Source organism: Oncorhynchus gorbuscha, linkage group LG05 (genome assembly GCF_021184085.1).
Source record: "Oncorhynchus gorbuscha isolate QuinsamMale2020 ecotype Even-year linkage group LG05, OgorEven_v1.0, whole genome shotgun sequence".
Taxonomy (NCBI): Eukaryota; Metazoa; Chordata; class Actinopteri; order Salmoniformes; family Salmonidae; genus Oncorhynchus; species Oncorhynchus gorbuscha.
Genome location: NC_060177.1, coordinates 26,694,439 through 26,714,055, shown reverse-complemented (window position 1 = coordinate 26,714,055; position 19,617 = coordinate 26,694,439). Strand labels below are relative to the sequence as shown.

General features: G+C 41.2%; 1 protein-coding gene across 3 annotated transcripts; it reads right to left on the bottom strand.

The window, feature by feature from the left end:
* Positions 1–121: 121 nt before the first annotated feature.
* On the bottom strand, positions 122–18,886 carry LOC124035762 (aryl hydrocarbon receptor nuclear translocator-like protein 1). 3 transcript variants are annotated; one of them, XM_046349426.1, is made up of 19 exons: positions 18,806–18,886; positions 13,576–13,659; positions 9,544–9,612; positions 9,210–9,354; positions 8,843–8,863; positions 7,650–7,712; positions 7,334–7,491; positions 7,104–7,183; positions 6,888–6,980; positions 6,384–6,501; positions 5,788–5,937; positions 5,359–5,605; positions 2,597–2,703; positions 2,174–2,324; positions 1,685–1,767; positions 1,400–1,508; positions 1,123–1,216; positions 825–918; positions 122–723 (listed from the first exon to the last, which is right to left on the bottom strand). In XM_046349426.1, exons 4-19 carry the CDS (start codon positions 9,344–9,346, stop codon positions 566–568), a joined length of 1,863 nt encoding a protein of 620 aa, XP_046205382.1. In that variant the 5' UTR covers positions 9,347–9,354; positions 9,544–9,612; positions 13,576–13,659; positions 18,806–18,886; the 3' UTR covers positions 122–565. The 3 variants fall into 3 exon arrangements, with proteins under 3 accessions (XP_046205382.1, XP_046205381.1, XP_046205383.1); XM_046349425.1 differs by lacking the exon at positions 18,806–18,886 and adding an exon at positions 16,259–16,311; XM_046349427.1 differs by lacking the exons at positions 8,843–8,863; positions 18,806–18,886 and adding an exon at positions 16,259–16,311.
* Positions 18,887–19,617: the final 731 nt, after the last annotated feature.

Genomic DNA, 19,617 nt, shown 5'->3' with positions numbered 1-19,617 from the left:
AGCAGTGTTATGCCACTGGAGGGTAACTTAATACAGACCACCCTGTTTCGTATTTTAGAAAATGGAAATAAGCAATAGAGGAAGTTTAAAAAATAATTCACTGCTGACAATACACTAACATATATATATATATATTTAGAGAATTAGAATAAACATGTATGATACAATTTTCTTTAGAAATATTAACATGTTTTTTGAAGTGTAAAAACACACACAAAGACAAATGCCATTATAAAAGAGCTGGGTTCAATGCCTGTGAGGATGAATGGACATAGAAAACCCGGATAACTGGTACAATAATACTACATGAGTAATGAGGCAATTTCACTTTTCCCCAACCGCACTGAGGTGGACTGTACATCATGGCCGATCCCAGGCCTAGTATTCCTTCCTTTTCAGGGCCCGCCTGCATTCAGCCTTACTGTGAGGCTACAGTCACATTAGCCCTGTTGATATGGCTCTCTGGTACTGGTCACAAACTGACACAATGTGAATACTGTAACACCCAGCCCTTACTCTACCATGTTCAGCTCATTTAGGAGGCCTTGCCTTAGCCTGACAGTCCTCACAGTGGCCAGGGCAGGTCACTGAAGTCCACTGGGCCTCCCAACCCTGCGTCTGCCTCCAGAAGGCTCATGATCACAGCCATGGCTGCCTCGTCATTACTCGGGCTACTGGAGCCTGGCTCATCCATGATGTCAATGCCAATATGAGAGTTATCACCTAAATAGGGTAAGGACAAGGGTTAAATATCGAAGATTTTATGTGGATAGTTTCATTAACTGTAATCGAGATTAGATTTCAGAGCGGAGAAAAATACATACTTAGATTGGAGTTGTTGGAGTACGGATAGCCTACGGAGTCTGGTCCCGGGATCAGCCCTGCTGAGGGATGTTCTGGAGTTCCACTGTTCTGTATCTGTGAGAGAATCAGGACAGAATTGACATTCAGGAATCACCATTGCATCCTGAAGTATGAGCCACCAACAGACACTAAAAACATCCACCAGATGTGCTCATTACTGACTTCACATGGATGAGCAGTGGAGTGAATAGCAGACTTCCTCCCAGTTGGGAGGGGTTGAAGTGGAGGAGAATGGGAAGGACAGGTGGGAGCCCTTACCTTCTTTCCCCCTGGGGATGACATGTCTGGGGGTGGAGTGCTGGTGAAGTTGTGAGGACTGGAGCCACAGCTGGAGGGCGAGGAGCCTCTTATCCTGGAACAGTAAAGAAAACCCAGGGTAAAAACAGCAGGACACAGCCCCATACAGTCTCAGTCACACACAGACATTTCCATTATGCACTGGGGGTCAATGACCATGGTATAGTTATGACCATACAGACATGCCAATTTATGTTTGACAAGACAATCATAACACAATCCACATGGTTCCTCTCACCTCTGGATCTCCATCACCTCCTCTGCGATTATCCGGCCGATCTTTCCCGCCCCTGCCCTTGTGCCACCGGGGATGCCAGGCACAGTCTGCAGGGCCCGCTTCCCGTTTCCTGGAAGCAACAAACGCAAAAGCTCAGTCACATTTCGGAAAACAAAACCATTACTTAGTCCATTACACAGTCATGCCAGGCACACAAAAAGTGTATGTCAACTCATCAAAGTACAGTCACACTTCATCCAAGCGGGTGAACTGCTGTGTGAGAGCACAGCAGGAGGGCAGGCTTACCGTCTGTGAGTACACTATCCATGCTCTGGGGGGAGGCGGCGAGCTGAGGATAGATGCCATCAGATCCTTCAGGCACGCTGCCGCTGTGAGACAGAGAAAGGGAGAGAGGAGAGAGAGTGAGCATCATCACTGAGCATGCTCATCACTTCACACCTCATTGGGCAGCTTATTAACGCTAGCCCAACAGCTCTAGAAAGACACCGTAATAAATATGCAAGAGTTCCAATAATACATGCTTTGTTTTCTGAGGCAAGCCAGACAGCTATATGAGTTGGGCATTGATTTCATGTTGAAACAATAGTGGTGGTGATAAAACAATTTTGACACAGTAGGCATTGTAATCAGCTGTTTAAAATTGTACATTTATTATCCGACTTTATTAGGATATGACCCTAATACAATGAATACAGTGTAATATTATGCATCGACTAGTTAAATGGGGGCTGTGGAAGAAAGTCCTTGCAGAAACAGATGTGTGTAGCTACTTACCAGACGACAGTGTTGGTGGAGACAATGTACTCCACCTCTTTGGTCCAAGGGTTCATAAAACTGAACCAGCGACTCCTCAGCGTGATAAAGGAGCCGTCTTTTATTTTGAACTTGTAGCAGTTTGTAATGATCTTCTCCCTCATCTGGAGCACTGAGAACAGAGGTGGCAGCCAGGGGGTGAGCTCAGTAAGGCATGATATCTGCACACTGCCAAATGGTAGCCTGCCTCGTTCTAGATACATTCATATCACAGTCTACTCGCTATGTGACAGGCTTATTGACACAATACATTTTTTTTAATGACAAAATTACCAGACATTACAATATTACTCATGTATGGGAAGAGATTCAGGGATGTATCACAGAGTCTAAAACGTTGATCTTTGGTGTTATATTGGTGTCCTTGTTCAATCTGATACATACCTTGTCTATGACATTCCGCAAGGTGCCCTATGTCATCTTGATGAAAGTACTCATAAAACGATGTACCCAGCAACTCTTGGGGTAGATAAGCCAAAATGGCAGTGGCCCTACAAAAGAGAACAGTATTAAACACAAGTCCTGACTCAAAGCAGGCCAGTGGTATTTAGGACATTTTTAAGATAAGTCTAGCCCACATCTTTTTTTATTGTATGCAAATAAAATAATATTCTCCCCCCTGCTTTGCTTGTTTGATCATAATCAATGCCATGACAATCTAGGGCTGGGCAGTGTACCAGATTTGACTATATACCGGTATTGATGCACGGACCGGTTTCAGTTTTTACTTTAACTTCTATAACGGTATTTCAATGTTAGTTTTGTTTTAAATTAAACACTCAACACTGGCGGGTGTAATGCCTGTTTTTATGGTTTAGTCCGTTTGCTTCTTGAGTCATGCTGCATGCCGCTAACCACACCAAGCCCTGCCCCGTCACTCAAGAAGAGAGCAGTTGCTCGACCAGAGTCACCAGCACTTTCTTTCCGTTCACTCCGCAAGGTCAGATGGATGCAACAATGTTGGTGACATACTACTTTCCACAAGCGTCCTATACTTTCTCTATTCGTTTGTGCATCTTACTGTCTGCAAACGACTGTTTGCTAGTTGGTCTTTTCTTAGTAAGGTGTTGCTAAAATAACTTGTTAGCCGTTAATGCTTATCGCTAGTTAGGTAAATGTACTAAGAGTCAGAGCAAACTTATTTAGTTAGCTAACACTGCCTGGTACCAGCGCCGGTGTAAGCCAAGAAAAGCATGTTGTGCAATGAAATCTTATCAGAGAGGAATAGGCAAAGTATGCATATGTCGGCTTCTTCTTCTATGATATAATGTCGGGTCCGCAAACAAACGTTAAAGGTGCATGCCGCCACCTACTATCCTGGAGTGTTTGGTCAATCACGGTTTACATTAGCTCTACATTTCTAAATCCTCCTACCTAACTCAGTACTACTGAGAAAATCAAAAAGAGCCTTACTAACTTCTAAAAGGCCCTCCTCCATCCCCAAAATCCCTTCCAAACCGTCCAACCTCAATAACCTTACACTTCAATCTTTCCCTCTCTTCAACATATTTACAACAACAGAAAAAACACATACGCCATCATTTCATCGACCATACACTTGAGACACAAACCATTCACATGCTTGCCAACCAGATGGAATGCTGAGTTCAATGCATATTGTCCTAGGCACAATCGAGCAAACATCACCTCTTCCTTCCTAATTAGACCTTTGAATCTTGGTCCACCGTCCTTTCTTTGGAGGGCATATAAATGCCGGCCCTTGGGCTCAGAGTCCCATCTCTTCTGCCACACATCTATCAAAATGGCTCTGATCTTACATTTGGCCTCACCTCTACCCAGTGGAACATTAATATCAATTATATCTAGTTTTGAAGCTCTTTTGGCCACCTGGTCTACAATTTCATTCCCTTCCACACCCAAATGGGCTGGGTCCCAGCAGAATCTAACTACTACAACCAGTCTCTCAATTCTCCACAATAGCAATAATACCTCCAATAGTAGGTCACTACTATTATATTTGCCAGACGATAAACTATTCAATACAAACAGGGAATCTGAGCATACCATCATTCTAACAGGTTGTACGTCCTCCACCCACTAGAGGGAAACTACTATTGCCAACAGTTCAACTGAGTATGCTGACAGTTTAGTCTTCTACATATCTGCACATCAAATTCAGGAACGTAAACGCCTGCTCCTGTGCCCCCACTATCTGGTCCTTGGATCTATCTGTGAAAAGTGGTAAAAATACATAACAACTTCTACCAATGTAATTGTGAACCAGTTTCCCTAGATCACTGACTTTTGACCAATCATTCTTTTTTTCTACCAAGGTTAGATCAACAACAGGATCTGGGAGTAACCATAGCGGACCATTCCCTATCAACACAGAAGGCCCAACCTCGAACTCCCTCCAACCACTCTCATCAGCAAGCTTTCCAACTGTCCAACCAAAACCACTGCCTTGTCAACTAGTATGTTCCCAACAGTCATCTAGAACAGTAGCAGTGGGATGGTAAATAATATGTTGGCTAGCTAGATATGTTTTGCCAATATCATGCTGAGTGGCACCTTGTGGAAATGTTAATAAAAGTGCAGGATAAGCAGAAATAGATGGAAATGCTGAAAATAATTTTTGTTTGGATTGAATAGTATAAAGGGAGAAAGCCCCATTGAACTCGCTATTAATTTATGTGTTGCCACCCTAGGGTTCTGAATTACTCAGAAAAAAATATTTTAAACTTTTATTATTCAAAAACATCAAATACGGTCCTTTAAACATTTTTTTAAAAACATATATTGTGATATGATATTTTGTCCATATCGCCCAGCCCTATGACATTATCTAGAAATTCCCAGTGTACCCAACAGTATTAGTGACGCGGCGGGGTTATGGGATTGTTTTGTCAGGGGGCAGTGGAGTATTTGTTGTCAACATATCTACTCTGAATCCTGTCTGCCCTCTGGGCCTCCATTACACCTCCATCTGGAACATGTTGCTGATGCTATATTTGGACATTGACAAAAACCTCACTCACACATAAGCTGTCACTCCACAGTAAATCCAGCTCTGGACTGCCCACGAGGTCCAGCCAGGTGTCAGGACATCACTGTCTAGGGGCCAACTGGCACGTCCTTTGCTACATGTTTGTATGTCTGCCTGCATGCCATAAAACATCTCTCACCTCTGATCAACAAAGACAAACTTCCCGTCGATGGCATGGCGCGAGACATACTCAGTGGGCTTGACATGGATCTCATTGTTCATTGGCTGAGGGACAATGTGGGGATGCAGCCGTCCAATGGCCACCAGACAACTGAGGTTGCAGCCCTCGTTGTCTGGTTCATTGTCGTCATCCAGACCCATCTTGGTAGGCGGCCAGCTCTTCAGGTAGCCAGTACTGTGTATTGTGCAGAAGCTCTTACGGTCAGCTGTGGACACAGGGAATGTATCATCATCCTCATCTAGTTCTACTCTGGAGCTATCACTGACATCAATGAGTAAGTAGTCTATTGGTACGAAACCAAATGAACTGTTAACTAAAATGAATCACAGGAGATGAAAAAACACTCTTGAGCAAGTTACGTAAGGAAAAGATTGGAGACTAAAGTACCTTTCTTCTTGGAGCAGGTGGATGGGAAGTCCTTGTCCTCCATTTTGATGAGGGGCCGATTGCACTTCATCCTGCAGAAGAAGGATCGCCTGGCTCCAGAGCAAAGTCTGGATGGGCCGGGGGTGATGTCTGTCTTTACTGGAAGGCCGGCTGAGGACCAGACACAACATAGCATTTCATTTATGCTGCAACAACAGGAACAGTATCACCCATGATCCTTTATAAATATATACTGTATCAAGTCTTACTCTGGCAAATAAAGCTACAATACATCATTTGCTATTACAATTTTTTTTGCTGAATTTACAGAAATTCTTTGACTGTTTATTTTTCATGCTGAACCCAGCATGGCTTATGTAAAAATAGCACTACCCTACATTTAGCTTCTGACATTTAAATAATGAGGAACACACGGTACAGGGGGATACATTGAGGGGTGTGTCACTGTGCTAGCTGTGTAGGGGACAGCAGGCTGACGACACTCTGATTACAGTCTGCTCTTCTACTCTATCAGATGTGTGTGTCCCTGCTTTCCTTGTTCTCCACCCCCCGGGCACTATAAGAAAGGCTGGTAACTAGAGGCCAGGATGCATTACTTTTGGAATCGATGAGGCGCTCACGTGGCGCCGTGTCCGATGAGGACAGCTGCTCCTTGACTTTGGCAATGTCTTTAGGATGCAGGTAATCAAATAGGCTCTGGCCAATCAGGTCATTCTGCACAGGGAGGGAGAGAGTTCCATAAGATAAGACCACGTTACATAAATGCCCATTAAAAAAATGAAAATAACTAACACACTTGCCTTTCGTGAACTAACACTTGTACTTGACTTTTTCCAACTAGCACCGACTTTGCTGATAGCTACTTTATTGTGGAAAAATGTACTGACTGAGATGTAGTTGTCTTAGCTACTTAAGATTAATGCACTAACTGTAAATCACTCTGGATTAGAGTGTCTGCTAAACAACTAAAATGTAAATGTCTGTAAAGTAATACCAGGTTAATAATAATAAATCAATGTTATATGCATGTCATCAGGATAGCTCATGAGGGTAAAAATGACTACAGTAAAAAAAACAGCAACATATTGGAGAGGACGTACTTGGCTGAAGTTTAGGATTTTGTAGACCGTCTCCGAAACAAACAGTATCTTCCCTCGATCGCAGCCAACAACAAACAGAAAGCCATCAGATGCCTGTGGAGAGGAGAGGGAGAGGGGGAGATAAGAGAGAAAGAGAAATACTGAGTCACACATGCATACTCATCATGAAACGCACTCTGAGGACACCATACAGTCTATGGAGGTAAGGACACACACCCTCAGTATTAAGTGCTTCAGTTCGTCGTCTGACAGGAAGGCTGGTTTGTAGATAGCTTCAGTGTAGGGGTTAGCGGCACCTGTGAGTCAGAAAAGGCTTGTATGTAAGACAACTAAATCAATATGTAATTTGTATTATTCTGATGTACTTTATTGATCAGCTGCATGGTGGTGGTTGTCATCACTGTACTGTTCTGGCAGCAGTCCTATTAAAATCCTTCTCGCCTCACCTCTTAAGGTCTTCATGTGCTGGACAGCCATGCGCAGGACTGTTAGTTTGTCCAGTTTACGGGACATAGCGTTGCATGTAGGCACTAGTGCGGCCAGCTCGTCTATGAAGCTGTTCATCTTGTCCCTGCGTCTCTTCTCAATCTGACTGTGGGCCTCTCTGCCATCCAAACAATACAAAGAGCATTTAACACAGACAAACAAATAAACACATCCATAGTCTGCCTGTATTTACAGAAACATGACTAATCTCTAATATAAATACAAAGATTTTTTATTCTATAGATTTTTATGTCATCCTATGGGAGATTTGGTTACCTGGCATTTTTAATCCGGCCTTGATGATCACCAAGTCTATCATTGTCTGTGTCCATGCTATCCCTTTGAGGAGGAGCAATAACATTAGTACAAAGAAATATAGTAAAACAATTATTTTTACAACAAATATTAAATAATGATGTTACAGTATGCAATGTAAGTATGAATAAAGCAAAACACTAAAGTGAGAAGTCATTTGAAATGTTTATAGTAAAAAACAACATGGAGAGCCTTTGGTTCACATGAAACATCAATATTAATAATGCAAGTCATTCAAATATTTTCTTACCATCTTTGGTAGAAGCAAAATGAATAGTTATTAGAAATGTCCCTACAGAATTAGGAACCTGGTTCTTTGAGACCTTTCTTAGTGAGGATTCAGGCGAAAGACCTTGTGCCTCTGATATTGTTCACAGCTGAACTCCTACTCTGTCATCCCACTCATCCCTACTGTCTTTTCATAAACCACAAAAGAGAAATTAAGCCATGACCCATTACATATCCTGTGCCACTTCAAGACTTGCCGACTCCATACTATAATAGCATTCAACAGCCTCAAATTAAGATTATTTCAAATATGACTGGCTGTACAAAATTGACGCAAAGGTATTCACACAGAGTTGTTGACTTAAGTCTCACTAAGGCAGGTAAAAACAAATCTGTGCCTTTAGTGAATGAGCTACAGACAATAATATAATCTATCATCCATTACACATCATACATCAAATCAAATTAATATCTCTAATAAACGAAGGCCTGATCAAACTAAATACCAGCAAATACATTTTTAGAAGACATCTGTAATACTTTCTTGGTGCTTCAAGTGTGTTACTGCAGCACCCCTTCATGCTTTGATGTTTATCCTAATTCTAGCTATTCAAATCTACACTATAGCATGACTGGCTCTCCCATATTCACAGCGATCCATAGTGTACATACTAACTGACCAGTCACTCTCAGGGTACTAATCACCAAAGCGCATTCATTTTGATTGACCTAAATTAGGGATGAGGAATACATTAGTGTCTAACCTCTATTTCTAGGGGTAAATGCTAGAACAGTTTGTAGAGTTTGATCAAAGAAGAGGCCAATCCCGACCAAACAAGGATCACAGAGGGCCAACTAATCTGACATGGGATTGGCTCCTTTACTACAAATGTACTTCAACATTCATCATTTGATTTGATACTTACTCAAAAGAAAAGTCATCAATTCTGTGAAAGCAAGGAAGTTCGTATATTACAATTCAAATGAAGTATATGGATTATTCTGATCTAATCTAAATAAAGGTTATGCTACCACTTGTTCCTACTTGGTTGTTCATTTCTAGGTAGGTAGTTATCTTGTCAACTTTAAGTGGAAACCTTTGACACACAGTAAGAAAATAGTAAGAAAATATTTCCATATAGTTTATCAAAAATCTGGAATAAATGACAAACAATGTGATCTCACTAAACCAGACCGAACATGACATTAATATAATAAAGATGATTGGCACATGTACTATCTTCAGGTAGCAAGTAGGACAAAGTCTATAAGCAGTTTTCAAGTCAGGCTTACTGGTAGTCTGTGGTGCTGCTTTTTCTCTTGCGTGTGTAGTCCATGCCGGGTGTGCCGATCGAGCTGATTAGATCAGTGGAGCCGGGAGACAAGAACTCGTTCATCGTGGAGGAAATGTCCATTCTTTGGTCTGCCATTAGATCACCTTTAGAGAGAAAACACACTGATTTCAACACTTATTATGCTCCATAACACACAACAAAAAGGTCAGTTGACGTGAAAGCGACTTCTATGATAGAACACTATAGATATACAAATCTAAATTCCTAGACAAAGACAATTGATCAAAAAGTGAAATAAACGGTGGTTGTTTTAAAGCGGGTGTGACACTCACCACAAATATTTATTAGGCAGGCTATCCTCAAAACATATCACTCAGTTTCTTTCCAGCAGTGACCCAGATCTGAAAGGCAAGTCAGTGAAGAGTCAGACGTCCTCTTTATATACAAGGCATGAGGAAACCACAGCAGCATCATATAACAAAGCCCTCTGAACCTGAGCAGCTGCCGGATAACCTGGACTTTGTGCTGACGTATACCGTAGATGGTCCGTGATGTAAGAGGACCGATTCATATCTCTATGGTTTGAGATAGAAATGATAAGGTCTTACATAAGGTGAAAGCTATAGCGGAGGCTCAAGCCTCTCTCTCTCTCCCTTAGGTAACAATCAAGAGTGTCTTTGAGAGGCATCATTCACTTTTACCTCCAGCAACAATGAACCAGAAGATTGATGTGAGTAGAATTAATTTTGTTGTCAATGAAAACCTTGGATTACTACAAACGGATGCTTGGGAATAGTGTCCATAACATAATGCAGCATATGCTACATAAACCTAGGTGTCTGTCAGAGACATCATTTAGTGAGATTAGTCTTTAATGTAAAGGCTCATTCAGATGAAACAATGCCAACGCTAGTGGTCCTTCTGTAGCTTAGTTGGTAGAGCATGGCGCTTGTAACGCCAGGGTAGTGGGTTCGATCCCCGGGACCACCCATACGTAGAATGTATGCACACATGACTGTAAGTCGCTTTGGATAAAAGTGTCTGCTAAATGGCATATATATTATTATATATTAGAGGGAGTCACATTTCATGAAGAAACCCATATTTACATTGATCACTGTTTATATAATCCAATCAGTAAAATGGCCTTTTCCTAACCTCACTTAGATAGATTAAATGAGTCTCCTCTGCTAACCCACCACTTGGTGCTCCTTGTAGTTTCCTGCACAACGTCCTTGTGACATTGTAATCCTGGTCAATTTGCCTCGATAGATGACCTTAACCTCACATAGGGCTGGGCAATATATCATATTTTAAGGTATACCTGTATGGATTTTTACATTTGGATACAGTGCTAAATAAACTAGACTGTCAGTTTTGTCCTAGTTTGTTTGAGCATAAAACAGTCAGAAAGACCATTTAAACCACTTAAAATTACTTTTTATTGCCATCCTAGGTTCATCCACTACTTATAAAACCTATTTTCAACCTTTATTATTCAGAAAAATAAAATACTATCAAATACCACCATACTGTAAAAAAATGGAAAATACTGTGATATGATATTTTGGTCACATTACCAAGCCCTACCCTCACAAATTGCATGTTTCCTAGGCTTTGTAAATAACATATTAACAATGCTGCTAGCACTTTCAGATTTACAGTAAATGTAAATCTGGGACACTCAAATTAGTATGATATGTTACGTTTGGTATGGATACATAAGACAGATGGTTACTTAAGGTAAAAACGAAAATATAAAGTGAACATCTAGCAACCCACATCTAACAACTTTAACATTTGAGCTAATTAGCTCATTTAACTACTTACTACTTTTTAGCTACTTTGAAACTACTTAGTATGTTAGCTAACCCTTCCCCTAACCCTAGCCTAACTCCTAACCTTAACCCTAACCCCTAGCCAAGCTAAAGTTAGCCACCTTGCTAGAATTTGTAACATATCATGCGTTTTTCAATTTCGTAACATATTGTTCATTTTGAAAATTTGTAACATATAATCCAAATCGTAATTTGTAACATGTCATACGAATGGGTGATGGACATCCACAAATGAATACATACCACACGAAACTTAACATATCATACTAAATGGAGTGTCTCGGATTTACATACAGAATAATACGAAATGCTCTGAGACCAGGTTGCACAAAAATACCGTAAAAAGCACAGCCACCTCAGGTCACTGTGGCTTGTCCTGCTCCTGTAATCAGACCAGAACTAATGCTCTGCTCCACTGTGCCTGAAAGTCTTTTCATTGTAATTAGATTCTCCACTGACCTGTTTTTCCCCAGCTCTTTTTCCCTATCCGTATGATGTGACAGTTTCAGAGTGTGATTACATCGAACCAAACCATAATTACACCCCATTATTTCTTGCCTGCAGCCAGGAACTTTGTTATTGTCACCGTCACCATAGACAACTACACTACAACCTGACCCTTCACTCTGGTACAGTATATGTCACAGACATGTAACAGACATCCGAGCTGACCATGTAATCCACGGGACAAAGAGAACTTGCTTTACCCATCATCATCTATGTTTTTTTACATGTTTTTTTTTTGTAAGCTGCATCAAACAGTACTCCTGAGAATAAGCCTTTTTGTAAACGTTCATTTTGTCACATAAGCCAAAGGAAGGCTAAAACACCTACGCTACACCTACACCTACAAACACCTGCTCTTTCCATGACATTAACTTACCAGGTGAATCCAGGTGAAAGCTATGATTGATTGTCACTTGTTAATTCCACTTTAAATCAGTGCAGATGGGGAGTAGACAGGTTAAAGAAGGATTTTTAAGCCTTGAGACAATTGAGACATGGATTGTGTATGTGTGCCATTCAGAGGGTGAATGGTCAAGACAAAATATGTAAGTGCCATTGAATGGGATATGGTAGTAGGTGCCAGGCGCACTGGTTTGTGTCAAGAACTGCAAAGCTGGTGGGTTTTCATGTTCAATAGTTTCCTGCGGGTATCAAGAACGATCCACCACAAACTGTGGAAAGCATTGGAGTCAACACAGGCCAGCATCCCGGTGGAACGCTTTCGAAACCTTGTAGAGAACAAACTGAGGCTGTTCTGGGAGCATGGGGGTGCAACTCAATATTAGGAAGGTGTTCATAATGTTTGGTATGCTCAGTGTATACTCAAACACAAAAGCTCTCGCTCGTACTGACAAAAATAAAAGGAGAAAAAGGAAACCCTATTTTAAGGCCAGCTTAGCTAGTTGTGACAAATCTCTGGTTGCCTGGATACAGGGGTGCAGGAACTTCTTGAATGCTTGCCAATTAGGGAACCTTTTCTGCTACACATAACCCACTGATAGCATGCAGGTCTCGACTCTCCTCACACCACCACTCCACTGCTCATCAGTCTAATGAAAGTACTTTAGTATCATTTAAACATCTCCATGGCATTCACATATTCAGTAACACTCAACCCCATCCATTTTACAACACTAGAAGATCACTAAGGTGGATTCTGATCATGTCTAATGTTTTAATGCACATGTGGTATCTAAGTGACAAAAAAAACACACAAAAAAACATGATAAGGTGAAGTATGGAAGAGGCAGAACTACGTGTAACAGGGTCAGGGTGAATCTACAATGTGTCAGCTCAGCTGGATACGCATGGTTAGCTTACACAGCACTGTGATACTGTCTGCTCTGCAAGTCTCCCTTTCATAAGGTTCTTAATGCTATGTCACCGTTGTGTTCCTATTTAAGCCACTCCCCTGACGTGATCCCATCGTTCTGTCACGTTCAGATGAAACAGAGTGTCCTGTGCCCTCAGCAGCATTATCCTAGTGCTGTAAGGCTGTCTGTAATTCCCTTCTGTTGTGTGCCGTCCTGGAATGCTCAGGCTTGGCTCCTGTAATGACATGGCCTATGTTCGCTATGTAAGTCAAGCTGTCCGTTTCTCAGTAGGCTCCTTTACTCAGAACAGAGCGTTCTAAGAGCCAGTCGAGAAAGATAGACAGGAGACGTTAAAGCTTTGGTGGAATAGATGGTTAGAAGACATGTTTTTTTAAAGCAGAAATAAGACTCCAGTTCAAGTTAATAAGATGCAAGAAAACAATATTGATGAAACACAGAAAGCTGAGAGAAAACCACCCTCACACATGACTGTGCTTATGTATGACTGACTGACTGCGCTCATAACTTACTTCATCCCTAACTGTTCTCCCCGCCAACTGCTCATGTGGCCAGTTTGAAGTGAAACAGCAAGAAGCTGTGCGTCACAAATGTCAATGGTGATTGACTTCAAATGAAGGTCGCAAACTCATTTCAGAGCGGCTGTCAATTCTTATGAAATCACACAGAACCACGTGCGTCCACATACCTGAATGAGTGGTGCAGGAAGTGGACTGGCCTCCTTATGTCAGAGCTGGGCTTTTTCTCACAGATCCAGCGACAGGCACAGTACCTGGAGAGAAAAGAGAGGGATCAGGTAGGACAAGAGGTCAGGTCACAGTGTAAAACACACTGGCCAGCCGGGAGTGGCGACTCATCTAGGCCTATGATGTAAGAGCGAGTGGTGCTCTGATTAAGTGGCTTGTTCAGAAAGCTCAGATGGGCGACAGATGGGAGGTGATCTGGAGATAGTGTGAGTAGAGGAGATGGCTACAGATTCTCCTCTATGCCAAGCCCCAACAGGATAGTATTAGCAATAGGATCACCACTGCCATGCTAAATCTCATGCCTATAAGACTAATCATACTGCAGCAGTTCTGTGCAAAGTACTACATTTTGCATGCCACACATTATACTATGGACAACAGACAGCCCAGTCCCTGATGTGATTCCTGTAATTAAGAACAGAACAGCTAGGCCTATATATGTTTATGTTTCCCAGACTATCATGGCTCTATGGGGAGATGTATACAAAAGAGACCACCTCTCCTTCCTTTTATCATGTGCTCTTATGGCTCCACACACCCCCCCTTTATTTATAGGTCAGTGAGACACATGCACACTTATCCGCACCATAAACAGAACAACGTTCTGTTTCGACTTTTAAACTTCCTGCTCATATCATCATTGGAGTACATGGATAACAGCAATGCCTTCTTTTGATTTGGTATGTTGACACCTATAGTTGCACTCAGCTACTCTCATAAACAGCTCCAGAGGAAAATATCAAGCATGTCAGCAGAATGGACAAAACACATGCACAACTCAAGGGGAATGAGACCATTTTGGGTCTAAAAAAATCAGCAACCGAGATTAACGAGCATTGTGTGTGCCTCAGGGAAAGGGCAAAGCAGACAGCTGAACAACCATTCACAATAGTCTAACAAAAAACAACATTTCTGACCGGTCAGCTCTAGGCTTAGGTGGCAGCTATAGCTCTACCTAGCCTACTGCGCTTGTCATCCTTTGACTTGGTCAATTATTATTACTGTATTATTACTCTATTATTGGTTGAGAAAACCTATTGCTTCAAATGATTGGCTTAGGTGGGTTAAGTGACATGAATCTTCCTCTAACACCTAAAGCAGGGATCATCAGCAGGGATCATGTTCCAGTCTGTGACATGTTCCGGCATTCTTCCGATGGCATTGAGGAGTACACCACATCAGTCACTGGCTTCATCAATAAGTGCATTGAGGACGTTGTCCCCACAGTGACTCTACGTACATACTCAAACCAGAAGCCATGGATTACAGACAACATTTGCATTGAGCTAGGGTAGAGGGTAGAGCTGCCGCTTTCAAGGTGCGGGACTCTAACCCGGAAGCTCATAAGAAATCCTGCTCTACCCTCCAACGAACCTTCAAACAGGCAAAGCTTCAATACAGGGCTAAGATTGAATCGTACTACACCGGCTCTGACGCTCATCTTACACCAAGACAGTTGTGAAGAGGGCACGACAAAGCCTATTCCCCCTCAGGAAACTAGAAAGATTTGGCATGGGTCCTCAGATCCTCAAAAGGTTCTACATCTGCAACATCAAGAGCATCCTGACTGGTTGCATCACTGCCTGGTATGACAACTGCTTGTCCTCCGACCGCAAGGCACTACAGGGGGTAGTGCGTATGGCCCAGTACATCAATATAATAATATAATAATAATAATTTATACCATTTAGCAGATGCTTTTATCCAATGCGACTTACAGTCATGTGTGCATACATTCTACGTATGGGTGGTCCCGGGAATCGAACCCACTACCCTGGCGTTACAAGCGCCATGCTCTACCAACTGAGCTACAGAAGGACCAAAGCTGCCTGGCATCCAGGACCTCTACTCCAGGCGGTGTCAGAGGAAGGCCCTAAAAATTGTCAAAGACCCCAGCCACCCCAGTCATAGACTGTTCTCTCTACTACCGCATGGCAAGTGGTACCGGAGTGCCAAGTCTAGAACAAAAAGGCTTCTCAACAGTTTTTACCCCCAAGCCATAAGAGTCCTGAACAGGTAATCAAATGGCTACCCGGACTATTTGCATTGTGTGCCTCCCCCCAACCCCTCTTTCACGCTGCTGCTACAATCTCTTTTTAATATATATGTATAGTCACTTTAATTACACATTCATGTACATACAACCTCAATTAGCCCGACCAACCGGTGCCCCCACACATTGGCTACCCGGACTATCTGTATTGTGTCCCGCAACCCACCACCCGCCAACCCCTCTTTTACATATGCATAGTCACTTTAACCATACCTACAGTTGAAGTTGGAAGTTTACATACACTTAGGTTGGAATCATTAAAACTTGTTTCTCACCACTCCACAAATTTCTTGTTAACAAACTACAGTTTTGGCAAGTCTGTTAGGACATCTACTTTGTGCATGACACAAGTCATTTTTCTAACAATTGTTTACAGAGAGATTATTTCACTTAAAATTCACTGTATCGCAATTCCAATGGGTCAGAAGTTTACATACACTAAATTGACTGTGCCTTTTAACAGCTTGGAAAATTCCAGAAAATTATGTCATGGCTTTAGAAGCTTCTGATAGGCTAATTGACATCATTTGAGTCAATTGGAGGTGTACCTGTGGATGTATTTCAAGGCCTACCTCCAAACTCAGTGCCTCTGCTTGACATCATGGGAAAATCAAAAGAAATCAGTGAAGACCTCAGAAAAAAATTCCGGTCTGGTTCATCCTTGGGAGCAATTTCCAAACACCTGAAGGTACCACGTTCATCTGTAAAAACAATAGTACACAAGTATAGAAGTAAGTCCTATATCGACATAACCTGAAAGGCCGCTCAGCAAGGAAGAAGCCACTGCTCCAAAACCACCACAAAAAAAGCCAGACTCCAGTTTGCAACTGCACATGGGGACAAAGATTGTACTTTTTGGAGAAATGTCCTCAGGTCTGATGAAACAAATAGAACTGTTTGGCCATAATAACCATCGTTATGTTTGGAGGAAAAAGGGGAAGGCTTGCAAACCGAAGAACACCAAAATATTATAGAAAATTTGTGGGCATAACTGAAAAAGCGTGTGCAAGCAAGGAGGCCTACAAACCTGACTCAGTTACACCAGCTGTCAGGAGGAATAGGCCAAAATTCACCCAACTTATTGTGGGAAGCTTGTGGAAGGCTACCCAAAATGTTTGACCCAAGTTAAACAATTTAAAGGCAATGCTACCAAATACTAATTTAGTGTATGTAAACGTCTGACCCACTGGGAATGTGATGAAAGGAATAAAAGCTAAAATATATCATTCTCTCTACTATTATTCTGACATTTCACATTCTTAAAATGAAGTGGTGGTCCTAACTGACCTAAGACAGGGAATTTTTACTAGGATTAAATGTCAGGAATTGTGAAAAACTGAATTTAAATGTATTTGGCTCAGGTGTATGTAAACCTCCGACTTCAACTGTACATGTACAGAATTTCAAGGTCAGATTTCTCCCTCGGAATATCCTGCTCTTTCTGCAAATTTGCTGTTGGCTTCAAGCATGTTTTACAATATTCCTGATTTGCATGAATTTCTTGTTCATTTTGCATGTTCTTTTAGAGCTACTGTAGGCTTATCGAAAGCTCAGTGGAGCATCGTCCTGGCAGGGCAGGTGAATATGATCAGCTTATGGTCATATACTGTACCCTGTAGGAGTGTGTTCAAATTCGATGCCTTGCTTGCTGTTGAATCCCTCAGTTGAAACCTAAAGTTGGCTATTGGGATGAGAGCAACATGAAGAAAGACTGAGAGACTTCCGAATAGAAATGGAAAATCAAGAAGTGTGTAATTTTGGGTACCCAACATAACAGCTACTGCGAGTTGCACCGCTTCAGTGGAAGCAACCGAGCGCCACACGTACTATAATGTGACATGACGCAACTCGCTAAAGTAAAGAATGATTACCAAAATTTGATTAAGTAGCCAATAAAATCCACTTTCCCGTGTTAATGTGCAGTTCGGATAGGTAAATATTTCATAAAACAATAACAAGAGCTGTCTTATAGCCTACTACAGTCCATCAATGAGTTAGTAAAGACAGTGCAATCACAATTGAATTTCCTCTGACCCCACTGACCTCTATTTACATTCATGGCATATTATGTCAAATTAAAACCATGTAGCATCATCTATGTTATTCCTGTCACATTACTGATACACTTGTTGACTTTTTCAGGAATAGCTGTTTCAGATTTTAAGAATAGCAGAGTAATGTCCTTTTAAATGTGAACATTGTATTGTGCATTCCCTGGACATGGTGTGCTGTAGCCATTTGTTAGTCAGGAATAGGACAGCATGTTGAGACTATTTTTGTAAATAGCTTGTCCAACATATAACTTTCACATAAATAGATTGTTTACTTTTTTTTCTGTTTTCCCCCAAAATGTTGCAATTGATGGTGTACTTTTATGAACAGATTTAAATTTAACAAAATTGTATTTGTTATGCTTGGTAGAAACAGATGGCTATTATTAGACTATTCTGCACTAGGATGTGTGGAGCATATAAGGCCTAATGACAACAGTCATTGAATAATGAAACATACAGTCCTAATGCACTGCAAATCGTTTACAAATGGAAAGAAATCTGTTAGTGACTGTCACATTGATTTGATATCATCTGAAACAGAACAGAATCCAGTGCAGTATGTTTTCATTACATTGTATCAATATCAGCCCAACACCTGCCTTGCATTGTACATATAGAGGAGAAACATTGTTGCTGTTAATTAAAGGATGACTATAAAAGGTAAATGATTGTAACAGGTAATCAACTACCCGTCACTAGTCGATTTATGCAACATAGCTATGACCTCGTTTAATCTGAGCCGTGGTAGGGAAGTTCAGACAAATCACGCAATGTACAAATCGAAGGAAATAGCCTCCAAATAAAATACAATTACACACGGACATTCCAGATGTTTAAAATAGGTTAGACACCTACAAATCGCGTTTTTTTTCACGACATTAAATTACACTGTGTGCCTTTAAAAGTTACATTGTAAAACGATGACTGCACATCCTCGGGAATGGCATTAGATAGCCAATTGAAACCACAATACGAGTAAAGAAATGCACACAGTATACCAAATGTTGAATAAAGGAAACATTTTATAGGACTTTTACATAAGATATAACATAGTATGTGACTTACGTGTGGAAAGGCAGCACATGTGCACTGATGCGGATAGGAACAGTGGTAGGCAGTAGGAATACACTGACCTACTTTCCTCCTCCTGTGATGAACGTTGCACCACTAACCCAGTTTATGAACCAATTGGGTGCTTTCGAGATCAAGGTATTGAGCTTCTAGCAAATGGAATAACTCGTTGCCATTTGTGGACCAATGAGGAATGGGAAGACAATATGGGCTATATCCAATGAAATGACATGAAGCGTCAAAGGAAGCTACAGAAAAACGCAACGATTCGGCCAATGGCAAAATAGAATACAGTCAACAGGAATATATATTGTATCACAACACATGTGGGCAGTAAAACTCCAATATTTTTGCTGGACTTGTCTGTGGAACTATTCTAATGGACCAAGTCAAGAATGTGTGTTGCAATGCATAGAAGTGTAGCCTATTTATCTCAGGAAGATAAAACATCCAACGTGACATGCCAGGTTAACCACATAGCAAATAATCAACACAAAGAAGTCTGTCTGTTAATGACCTTATAGGCCTATCTACTTTGACAGTTTATTAGAAATAGTTAGTTACAGTAATGACCTAATAATTACTGTTCTATTTCTTTAGGCATAATGATATGCTACTCTGTAACAATGTGGTGAATATGCAATTCACATTATTCAGAAATAATATGTTTGTGTATTCTTGGAAAACAGAATTACAATGCACCAAAGCATTGTTGTTCAATATAGTTACAATGTATAGTTACAAAAATATGTAGTTACAAAGCAAATATCAACAGAAAATAACAAACGATCTAATCTAATAAAGAA

Excerpts from the sequence above, each read along its gene's own strand:
- LOC124035762 (XM_046349426.1), bottom strand. The coding sequence starts at position 9,346 with ATGGCAGACCAAAGAATGGACATTTCCTCCACGATGAACGAGTTCTTG. Across the intron at positions 1,768-2,173 it reads TCCACCAACACTGTCGTCTG|CGGCAGCGTGCCTGAAGGAT; the intron begins GTAAGTAGCTAC and ends TCTGTCTCACAG. Across the intron at positions 724-824 it reads CTCCAACAACTCCAATCTAA|GTGATAACTCTCATATTGGC; the intron begins GTATGTATTTTT and ends TACCCTATTTAG.